Source organism: Athene cunicularia (assembly GCF_003259725.1).
Source record: "Athene cunicularia isolate RWA chromosome 1 unlocalized genomic scaffold, athCun1 chr1_part1, whole genome shotgun sequence".
Taxonomy (NCBI): domain Eukaryota; kingdom Metazoa; phylum Chordata; class Aves; order Strigiformes; family Strigidae; genus Athene; species Athene cunicularia.
Window position 1 is genome coordinate 101,301,818 of NW_020799091.1, and position 12,175 is coordinate 101,313,992.

The window sequence follows — 12,175 nt, forward strand, 5'->3', positions numbered from 1 at the left end:
CTTGTAAAATCCTGCTTCTGCTGGGGTAAATTATTTTTCAATGTCTGAAATTTCTTATGCCAGGCCTCTGTCTCACAGGGTGAATACTTGCAGTTTTATTTTACAGTTACTGATGTGTTTTTTTAACATTTCTGCCAAAAAAAAAAGTCATCTGTTCTCAAGATAATTGTGGCATGATGCTTTTTCCCATGTCCCTGAATTCTTACAAGTGTTCTACTGGGACAGGACAAGATCGTCATGCTTTGTAGCAGCAACTTGACTTCTGGACAGGGAGAGCCATGTGTATCTCTGTGGAAAAACTGCTTTGCTCATGAGATTTTGTCCAAATGTGGTTAAATGCATAAGCCTTTGAAGCATCTCTCTTCTACTATGCTAATTTGAAACTCATTAAGGTTTCTTGGCAAATGTTCTGATGCTCCATCTCCATGGGCTCGGAGGTTCAGAGCTGAGTGCAATATTGCATCCAGCAGTTTTCAGGGCTGATGCAGCAGCAGAGCCAGTGCTGGAGCAGCCAGTGGTTCTCTTGGGTCTCACAACCCTATGTCAGCCCTGGGACCATCCACCCTCAGCATGGGGAACACAAGCATGGGCTGGGTTAGTGAGTCCTGGGGAAGAAAAAGGATGGAGCTTGTTTGACTGGGGAAAGAGAATGAGGTTTCTGTAGCTCTCATCCAGGGAGTTTTACTTTTTCTGTCTCAAACCAAAGACTGGAGGCTTTGAAAAGCTCTAGAATTTAAGAAAAGCTCTAGAATTTACAAAAACAAGGATAAACCCATCGATTTTTCAAATCCTTCTGCAAGGACTAGATTTAAAATCTGGGCTCTGAAAGTGCCCAGATTTAGGATGGCTCAGTTACATTCCCAAAAATTGTGTGCTGCTTAAACTCTTGTCAGCTCCCTGCTGCCTGCCCCAGAAAGGTTATGTATTTTTTCCTATTTTTTTTCCTATTGTAAGTGCTGTAAGGATTGTTTTCAAAAAATTTCAAAACAATGTTTTCAGTCTAATCAGTTCAGTAAATAAGTAAATTTGATTATATTTATCACAGTTGCTAGGCAAAACTTAGAAGAGAAACTCTCTTGCTCTTTGAGGTTATAAAAGACCCATGTGGCTTTAGAGTGAAGGATAGAAGAATAATCAAGGCGATGGTTCCAGTTCGCAAAGATGCTAGTAAATTCTTGCGGGTTGTTGAAGACCACTGCCTTCACACAGGTATGGCAAGGGAAGAAAATTGTCTGTCTAAGGTAGATATAAATCACTGAGAGAGCAGGCCAAATCCAAATGTTTTCTAATGTGCTGCAAAGATACAAATCAAAATCGTATCTCATCAATCTGTTTCATTACATTAGAGAGAAGTCATATATTCAGAGACATTCATAGGCCTGATGGAGAATGTGTCCAATCTGACAATTTACCATGGATTTTTTTTTTACCATGGATCTGAAAATTTACCCATGGTCCTTGTGGCCCCAGAATAACCTTAAGTCTGAGCTACACATGGAACAAACGTACTAGTACTTCTCCTACCAAATGGCAAATCTGTAAGAGGATAGAGTCCAACTGTTTTGGGAAAGGAACTTAGACTGACTTAATATTTGTTTTGTTGGGTTTTTTTAAAAAAGGAAAGCAAGAAGACCACCATGTTAGAAGGCTTTTGGGGAAGGAAAATGTTTGTATTAAAGGGATCTGCTGGAATGGTTATCAGAGATAGGACTGAGGCTGTCAGAAAACCCTGGTGTTCACCCGAGGTCCATTCAGATGGTCACCTTGGACAGTGCCACCACTTGCCCTGTGACCCTTCCCATTCTCCCAGGCAACATCAATCCTGGTGAGAAATGGGTGTCAATCAGTGCCCTCTAAAAAGAGAATAATGCAAGAAAACAGTCTTCAGGCACAAATTAGTTTTAATTTCCTATTGTTTCAGGGAACATGGGAACTGCTGTGTTACAGAGACCTGATCTATTCTGATCACAGCCTGACTGTATAACTCACACTGATAAATAGCTTCTTTTATACTAAACATCTGTGGGAAAGGCTGCTTCCCATGCTGGCCACATGCCTGCTAAATAAAACCCAGAGGAAATTGGCCAGGCAGTTCTGCATGCCATTGTGAGAGAGGTTAAGGTTCAGCAATGACCTCTGGTCCCTTGCCCCTTGAACTGATGGGGCTAGATGCACCATGAAGTTGGCATACTAAGTCTTTGCTTTGCTATAGGAGTGCCTTGACCAGTTAGGTTATTCTCTAAAGGGATTAGCTACCACAGCTTTGGAAATGTGTTTTAGGTGGCCAGAGTCCTGCTTTTCCTTCCCCATCAAAAACAGAGGTTGCAAAAATGCAGAGTAAAAAAAAAAAAAAACACCAAACAAAACATTAGAAATGTTAAAATGCAGAAGCTAGACTGAAATATTTTTTCAGGCTGGTTGATTTATGGAAAGAAGTTTTATTAATAATAACTTACCAGTTACATAATTGGTTGCATGCAGAAATCTGTAAAATTATAGACCAATAATCTTTTTTAATAAATTTATTCATCGCCATAAAATAACCAATGATCAGCTGTGAAGCAAATACTAACTATGCTCTAAAGATGGATTTCGGTGATAAATGATCCAATTAACCAGACTGCAGAACTATTTTAAACCCCTTTTTTCATTCTTGGTGAAGTATCTTGGTGTTTCCACAATGTCCTATAACAAACCTATCAAAGGGGCTGCAAACAGAAAAGTCACATTGCAGTATGATTCTGCAGTTCAGTGTTTGACGATGGAGAACAATGTGTGCTCAGACACATTCAGTGTACCAGGGGAGGATAGAAAGAATTCCAAAGAAGGAAAGAAGTACTGTTGCAAACTTAGTGGCAACTCAGGCCTCTGGTTCTTTTAAGTGCTTTGGGACCCATTTACCTTTATACACAAGAAAATCCATTGAAGACAAATATGCAATAGATGAAGCTAAGCTTTTGTATAAATTTTGAGATGATGGGGTGTATATGTCTATGTGGTTACTCCTGGAGTTGTGTACTTGGAAGTGGTAAGTGAGAAATTCTGCTTTATTCAACTTGAAAGACGTAAATCAAATTTAATAGCTTATGGGCCTTCAAAGAAAGGACGTTGAAAACTGAGGAAGGGAGTGTCTTGTTTGAACAAAACAGAGATTTGTTTTGCCTGCACTTGTGCAAATTTTCCTTAATGCTTGATATTAGCAAATTGTTTTTCCTACAGAGAAGTGCAAAGAAACAGAAAATTTTAAAGAGGTCATTTATGGAAAGTAAATATTGAAATCCTTAGTACAAGAGCTTGCTGAAATGCCTGATTTTAAATGTCACTCAGGTCTTAAATGAAAGGAAAAAGCCTGCTTTAGGTGTCAGCCTAAATACAGACCAAAGAGGGTTAGAGATATCAAACACTTATTATTAGTCATTGCAAGTAACATAGTAAGAAGTGCTTGCTTATCTATAATCGGTGATAAATTTTACCTAAATAAGTAAAAAGTGATCCTATTCTAGGCAAAAATGTCTATCTCGAGCAACTGCAGATTATCATTTGTTCAGATGTAAGTGTAATGCTTCATTCAGCAATATTACCCAATTCATACAACAGAGAATGTACAGAAATGGGAGTTCTCATGTCCTTCTCTGCCTGTCCTTGTTTTTGTGGGTATTAGTCAGACCTTAAACAATGTTTATGTTTTTCATCAAAGATAAGCTCTCAGGCAAACAGGAAGAGGGTGTAGTAAAAAATGAACATAAACCATATACTGGAAGTGCTGGCATCCAGAGATTTTATCAGCCTTTTCTTTTTTATTACGTCTGTATTTGCAATATACCTATCTATTGTTTTTTCTTTCATCGCTGTCTCTTGGCAATAGTAAATACTATATAACACAGGATATATTCATGTCCAGACTGAAAATTGTTATGCAGCAGTTCTTTCATTTGCATGTCCTTTATGAATTTGTGCAGTTTGTGTCAGATACAGTCGACTTGCACGTGATGGCTTCAGAAGAGCAAATATCATGAGGACAACAAAGTCTTTCTCGACATTTATCCAGTCAAACAGCAACAAAATTTTTCCTCTATGTGTTGTTCATGTACATTCTTAAGAGCGAAAAAGCTCTACACTTAATGTGTGTGATTTGAGAGCAAATCAACTGATACAAAAGCAACTATTTCAACTTGTAAAAAAGTCACTGATCTGCAGAAGCATTCACTGAATCCCTTTTAGCTGTCGCTTTGTCATACAGAATATGGATACTGTAAAGAGGATTTGATTAGAAATAATTTGGCCCTCTGAGGAAATTGCTTGGGTAATAGAGACATTCAGCACTTTGCCATCTCTTAATTTGTCTCTGATTTTGCTCACTCCATTTCTCTATGAACAAAACTATGCAGTCTCCTGGAAGCTTTTCAATTTAGATGCAAGACATGCTCTGTCACAGTCTCTTTCTTTGATAACAAAGCATTATTAGTAATACTTCTTTTGCCCATCTTGTTTGTTCAGATTTATAATTTATTCCAGTTTTTTTTTTTTCTAGTGTGTTTAGCACAGTAGTTCCCCAGGCTCAGTTGAAACCAGCATATAGCACTGCTGCATAAACAGAGTCCTGCTCCTTCATTTGCATAGCACAATTACAAACAACCTGCTTTAAGGAGCATTTCAACTTGGTTAAGTTACTAGCATCTCAAAAATCGTATTAAAAAGTTGCCCAAAAAATACTCCCCGCCTTAGTTGGCTGAAAGCTGTCTTCCTGTCCAGTTTTACATATGCCCTTTTTACCTCAGTGGGAGTTGTACTCTGACAAATTGTGCTCAGAAACGTCTGAGCAATTGACGTTGATTTTGTTGTGATGAAGATGATTTTGCTTTCACAGACGTGAAATATTTGCGGGGCAACAGAGCCATACTAGGGTAAGTCCTGAAGTCAGATCTTGCACTACCCTTCCATTTTCTAGCAGACGCTTTGTTGTTTTCTTGAGGTTGCTGCTACCACTTTAAAAACAAGCATCCTAGGAATTTTCTTTTGAAACAGGCTTCCCCTCTCCAAATCCAATTATACTATTTCAGCTGGGTCATTTTCAACCCCTGCCGCATTTTTGGTTTTTTTACTGAATTTATTAAAAATGTGTCCCTGCCGTGGTGAAAAAGGGGTTTTCTCCACGCTGACGTTCTGCTCCAGTGACCTTCTGGAGTCTGGTGGGCTCCCTTTGGAAACTGCGGCCGGCCAAGACAGAGGCATCCCTGCAGGGACCGGGACACAATGCCGGCTCCCCTCAGCCAGCCAAAGGCTGTCCGGCTCAGTCCACTTAGGATGAAGAACAAGCTGGGCAGGCCGAGGCCACCCAGGGATGGAGGGGAGAGGTAGCACCCAAGAAATCCCCCACCTCTGTCTAGCAGAGCCAGGTTCATGCCTCGTGGTGCACAGCTGCATAACCCACCAGGCTGCTGCCGGGGGTGCAGAGAGGCAGGGACAACCCCAAACTGCCGGATTCACCATCCACAACTCTGGCAGCACCTGAGCCCAGGCTGTGCTCTGCTTAGGGATAACAGCCAGGAGGACTTGACAGGGTGGACATGGGGGGAATTGCAACCAGAAAAAAGGAAAACGATGGAGGATGTGGAAATGCAAAATCAAACTTTATTATTCCTGTTAGTTTAGATAATGGAATACATTTTAGTTTAGCAATAGGAGAAACTTCAGCCCACCAGATAACATTGCTACTACCCCTCCATCTAAACTTTTAAATTAGCAAAAGCAATTTAGAGTTAAAGTTGCCCTTTGATCACTTTTGCATCATTTCTGAGTGAAGGGCACGGTGTCACAGATGCCATGAAGCATGTCCCACAAGCAGTGACTCCACAGCGTGACTGTAAAATGCCATGCCTGCTTGCTCAAGGTGCATGATCCGGGAGAAAGTGCCATCAGAACTGTCATCAGAATTTCATAAAAAATCGTTTCAGTTTAAAAAGAACAAATATAAAATACTTTATTAATTTAAAAAAAAATCTTCTGAAGCACTTCCATTAAATTCCACCCTTTAGCAATGCTACTCTTAAGTGTCAATTAGCATTTGTGTTGTAGCCATGTATAAAGAACATCGTTATGGTAGTGAACGAGGATGATAGTGAACCATGTTGCCTTCTTCAGAGAAGTGGACATCTGTTCTTAGAAAACATAGGGAAATTTTCAATCACAGTAGAATTAAATAGATTCCCTATCTTCAAAATAAAGTATAACATACTCTTGTGTGATTCACATTTCTACTACCTGCAGAATGCTGTTACCTGGGTTTAAATGGGGATTATTTAACAGTTTTGGGGGTTTTTTTTAATGAAATGCTTAAATTTGTCTTTCAAACACTTCTTGGTCTTTCCTAACTTAGTGCTCTGGGCAGCCACAATGGATGTTACTGCAACGCTTCATGCCACTGGGTATGAAGTCCCTGACTGGCTCCCTGCAAGCTCCCAGCTGCACAGAGTGACAGTGGGCGCTGCACAGGCTGAGATACTGTGGGAGCCTTTTGGTAAGCCTGGAGGCACCAGCCGGTTCCCGCAGAAGGACGTGTGAGCTGGGAGGATTGCATTTCTCTCCTTCAGTGTCTTTTTGTTGTAGCGCTCCGCAAATGACTTCTTGTGTAACATTTTGCATTGCAGCACAGCTTTGCAGTCAGTGCTGCACTGCTCAGCAGAAACAGCGAAACAAATCCAGTAGAGAGGCTTTCAGAACTGAAATACACATTCATGTCTGTTGTGAAATTCCATATAAATTTCCTTAAGAGTTGTGCCACACACAGTGAGGGAGGGCGAAGACGTCTGCTTCTGACAGCTATCACTGTTTCGTGCTTCAGCACAGTTTTATCTCTACAGCTGGAAAGAGGCTCAAAGTTTATAAAATGCCTGAATCTGGGTCAGGAAATATTTCTGCTTATGGAAAGCTGATTTCCCCATGTGATGTATGTTGGAGGTGTTGAGAGCAACATGTTGCTGCACAGCTGCTGAGTCGTTACTCTCCCTTCTGATAATGAGCTGTCTGGAGGCCAAGAAGAAAACTCGGGGGAAGGCAAGCAGCCCACTCTATTAACTGGTACTTTTCTGTGCTTCCATTGTCATCTAAGTGCTTAACCTGGAGGAAAAGAACACGCATCACAAACTCATGTATCCAAAGGGGCACCTACCAGCACACAGGAGGGGAGAGGGACATGCAAGACACTGGGCATGTGACCGATCCACCAGTTGTGGGTAGGGTTTCCTGGTGTGCCATTTCACTGGTCCCCTTGCTTCCTCTCATACTACCACACAGCAGCATGGTAAGATCCTCTCCTCAGTAATGCTAATTCTTACACCACAGAGAGACAGGTTTGACCTGACCCCTTGCACATCCTGAAAAATGGTCTGTTAAGCAGGGGCATCTGGGGATTGAGATGGTGGGAAGGAGATAGGGGCTCAGCCGCAGCTAGTGTGTGTCTTACAAACACCTTTCAGGTCATAAACCCTGTTCTTAGGGGGTTTGGCAATCTCATTGCCAGGGAAGATGCTCATAGTTTTACCCTCTGAGCTGGAGGGAATAATCCCTGGCAGATTCTCTTGCTCTCTTCCCAGAGAAGCCTATGAGGCAGTTTTGTATCTGTGTTCCTGAGCATTTAATCCTTTCTAGACCTCATCAGTGTTGGAGCTGGGACAGGCATTAGATAAGGAAGATGAATTCAAGAGGAGTGAAGTTTGCCTCTGCCCCTACAATGCCAGTGTTTCGGTTTAGTGTTGGGCTTAACAGAGTCACCCTCAGTTCTGTACCATGGAAGTTGGTGTTACCACATACAGCATTTACAGTTTCCCCATCCCTGTTGTCCTCTAAGGTTTGTTCTTAGTGTCCCAGTCAGCATTTGCTGCCTTCCATCTCAGAGGCAGCAGTATTTCACTACTGAATGAGCTGCATGTTTTTATTTCAGTTCATTTTGTACAGCATTTATCTCTTGAGATTAAAAATATACCAGAAATCAAGATTTGTAACGTTGTTGTGATTGTTTCCCTTTTTATAAATTGCAAGCAGTAAATCACTTAGTCTCATTTAATAAATCATGTCATCTAAGCGTCTAATTTTGTTTATGCTGTTTCTTAGTTCACCTTGGCTCCCTTTTGATTCCAATCATATGAAAATGCTCAAAATCATATACTGGCTTAAAAATGGGATGTTTTTCAAAAAATAGATATTTATTGCTGAGTCTAACAAGAAATATGGATGCTTATGGGTGTTTCGTTGCACATATATTTGAACATGTCAAAACAGATATTTTGAACATAAGGGAGTTAAGAGTTGAAGTCTAAAGTCTTTTACTTTTTAAAAAAATATTTTTAAAGCCAAATTATATTTTTAAAAGCTGGCATGTAAATGCAAGGAATCTGTTTTTTTTCCTCTTCCTTTTATTTCCTCCCACTCTTGGATATGATCACACAAAATACAACTTTGGTTCAGTCCACTGATCTAGTGAGGTTAAAATATAACACAGGTTATTGGTGCAAGCAAGAAAGCTGTACCTCAGAACGGTCAAAAGACAGTTAGGATGCTCTCTAGAATATGGAAAAATCAAATGTGAGGACATTTGATCCCAAACTTCCCAGCTGCCCTGCTTTTGTCTGTGGAGGATTGCCTCCTATTTTGTGAATGGAACGTGAATTGTGTGCATGTGTCTGTATCAGGGCTTTTGTTTATGAGCTCTGTCACTGTTTCCATTTCAGAAGAAGTAAGATAAATCCTTTTGACATTCCAGCTCTTTCTCTTCTTGGCTGTTATTCGTAGTGAATATTTCAGATTTGGCAAAGAGTTTTGTCTACTCTAAAAACTACATTTCTCAACAAATAAATTATTTGCTGTTAGAAGTTTGCCAACTCTAGTCAGGACTGCAAAGGGTTTTACACATTTCAAACCTGAAGAAGAGCCTGTGTGGGTTTTTTCCAGCTCTCTATTGTTCTAGCAAAAGACATGGCCTCTCTCAACAAGACCTTCCTACCATCATAGATCACCATGGTTCTGTATCTGCATATAAGTAATATTATGCATGCCTTTATTTCTGTAATGTGACTTGAAAATGTTTATCACATGGTTTGCATCAGCATTTTAGAACAGTGTATTTTTTTTTAAGATTTAAGGAATAAATAGATTACAGTTTATTACCATAATCTCTTAGCCTCGGTAAGCAAATGGATCTTGAAAAATCACTCCTTTGGGATGTATATGCATTTTATGGTTTTCTACACGCTTCAGAAAGTTAATGTGAGAGTTGTTCTTTGCATCATTAACAAGCCAGGGCAGGACCATCCACTTCCCACTGTTAAAACATTCTACTGTGGGCAGCAAATTCTGCAGGCAGGAATACAACAGGGGGAACAGATCTGTATTACCAATTTCTCGTACTTTTTTTTTTTCTTCTTTCTTTTGTGAATTATCATCAGAGTCTTTATCCCATGAAAGGTGTAACATTTTCCACTTCCATTCTCTGTAAGGTGGACAACATTACGCATGTGATGATAGAAAAAAGCTTTTGGAAGGGAAGCATGTTAGTTATGCAAAGCTGAGGAATCTACAGAGAGCAATGATGTATTCTGCATTAGCTGAGAAAAGCCAGAGGTTGACTCGCTTCTGCCAAACCATGTCATGTAGTAGGCACTAGGATATGAGGGTGATGGAAGCAGCACAGCACCCGGACTCATATCTTTCATGGATTTCAAAGGAATGTCCCGTACTGTCAGTCTTTTGTTTTAATTGCGACAGACTAGTGTCTCACTTGCTATAAGCTGGATGAGTTTTCAAAAGGAGGACCACTATGAGCCTGTTTGTGACAAAAAATGGAAGCAGAAGACAAGAATATCAAGAGCTCTGAAAGAGCAAAACAGGACATTGAAACAGCATTGAATATTTTGTGGGGTTTTGGTTGTTGGGGTTATTTTTACTGGGGATAGAAATCAACTGTTTGAGTGGATGCTCTGAGGTCTTAATTTGGTAGATATAGATATTTATACATCAAAGAAAACCAAAGTCAACCCTGTTCTCTTTTTTAGAGAGAATGGGAAAAAAAAGAACAAGGGCTATACCACGGCATGGTGGCAGTCCCTGTCATCTCAGTGCTTCTGCCTAGCGACATTCGTTGGATACCTTCCTGGGCAGTGAGCAAGCAAGGGAGGCAACAACACCTCTAGTACAGAAAAACCCAGCTGGCATAAAGTAATTTATTCACTAACTAATGGAAACTGGGGTGTGAGTTGTTCACCCAGGTTAGTCTGCTGAAACATCTGTGAATTCTAGATAAGCAGCTTGCAAGTCCCTAAAGTCATAGGTGGCTCTTTGTTCAGGTGTGAGACAGGGAATGAATGCCTTTACTTTTCTTTCTGGCTTCAAAGTACTTCTCAGAAAAAGACTAAACAAACTGCTCAAAAATTAAGGCACAGGGATTCAGGTGATTTTTTGGATTAATTTTCAGACCAAGTGGAGATTTATCACTTACAACGAACTTCAGTAGAATGTACGTGGCTTGAGCTCATTACTTAAAAGCAGGTTGAACTAATTTGAAAATGTCGGTTGGTTTCCCCTCAGCTGCTTCAGTACAGCAAATCCCTCCTTAACTAATCAATCAAGGTGCAGCACGGCCATCATTAGCTGCTTATGCATAGCACCTAATTCAGTAGTGCCTTGGTCCCGGATGCAGTTAGTAAGTTCTGCTGGGGAGAAGTTTGCAGGTTCTGAAAGGATCATCTGGGCTTTCTGAGACAGCATCATCTGTTACAGCCAAGTAGGAGGTTTGTCAGACTAATCACTACCGGTGCTATTTTTAGCAAAATAATCTGAATACAGGATATTTGGTAAACATTATTTATATTTATTTTACCAAAATAGAAGCTCCTGCATGATTTGTAAGACTGTAAATAAAGCAAAAGGTTTCTCTGCATTGAAATTTGATTCATTATTTGCTTGAATGACTGCACAAACAGCACAAACCCTGGCCATGAATATGAAGCATATTATAAGAAAGACAGATGTTCTATTCACTTCTGCTCATCGGCATCTAATTGCTGAGCTGGTTGCTCTTCAGCCTCTATTTGAGGTACTTGCATGAGAAGTTAATGGTAGGAGAATGGCTTTTAAAGCAAATGTGAAAAACACGCTTTTACTTGCAAGGTGGGCATCTCAATCTTCCTGGTTAATTTTCATCTAGGCCCCTCAAATTGCTGGCTAGTTGTGTATTTTGAAATACCCACTCACGACTGCAATCTGTCATTTTGTCATGGAACCAGTAAAATACATTAGTGCGATCTCCGCATGGCAAAGAGTAGAAAAGTCCAGAGGAGTGCTCAGGACAGATAGGCAGCCCGCAGGTAATAAATTCTAGCCCGAGGCATCTACATGCAATGCACAGAGCTTGCCGAGGCGGGCCCAGCTGGTGTCTCCTCAAGCGTGGTTGCAAATGGCTGCAGTGCATTTAGCTATAGGGGGAAAAAAATCGTTGAAATACACGCGCTCACACACACACACGCACGCACCCCTCTCCACTGGTGACACATTTGCCGTTTTAGCCTTCTTCAATCTGCTAGGCATTACAGCAAATCGAATCCACTCAGAGAACTGACGGGATTCAGTACAGATTTAATTAAACATAAGAAATAAATACAACATTTATATGCACGGAAGACACTTTCAAGTAACAGTTTCGGCTTAAGACTTTGGTTATTTTACCAACGAGGAAGGAGTGCATATACAGCGTTTTAATGTTCCAAAAAAAGAGCTGCTGGAGAAGGACGTTGGTTTCGAATTACGGCACTGACGGCCCTGGCTCCGCCAGGACTTCGCTAAAATCTGTGCAGGCTCGTTAAATTTAAAAAGTTCCTTCGGGTAGGCTGGGCGGGAAGGTGCCGGCTGCCGGCAGGCGCCTGAGGGAGCAGGGCGGGACTCGGCACAGCATCTCCTGTGATCAGCCGAATATAAGCAATCAGTTCAGCTTATAAAAATAACCTTCCTGTAACACAAGGATCATTTTGTGTGTGTAAGCTTCAAGACAGCAAAGTCAGCCTTCATGTGAAACCATGAGAAAGGAAGATTTTCAGAAATGAACAAAGGAGTTTTGTAGGATTTTCCATGAGAAACAGCAGTCTTTGAACATTTACCCCCAGAAGTATATGTTGCTTCTTCCCTTTTC

General features: G+C 40.7%; 1 protein-coding gene across 1 annotated transcript in view; it reads left to right on the forward strand.

Moving 5' to 3' along the window:
• Positions 1-1,142: 1,142 nt before the first annotated feature.
• Positions 1,143-12,175, forward strand: part of CYYR1 (cysteine and tyrosine rich 1) — a 126,043-nt gene continuing 115,010 nt past the window's right edge. The window contains exon 1 of the mRNA XM_026846685.1: positions 1,143-1,209. Coding sequence (XP_026702486.1) covers positions 1,143-1,209 — 67 coding nt within the window. The remainder of the gene's footprint in view (positions 1,210-12,175) is intronic.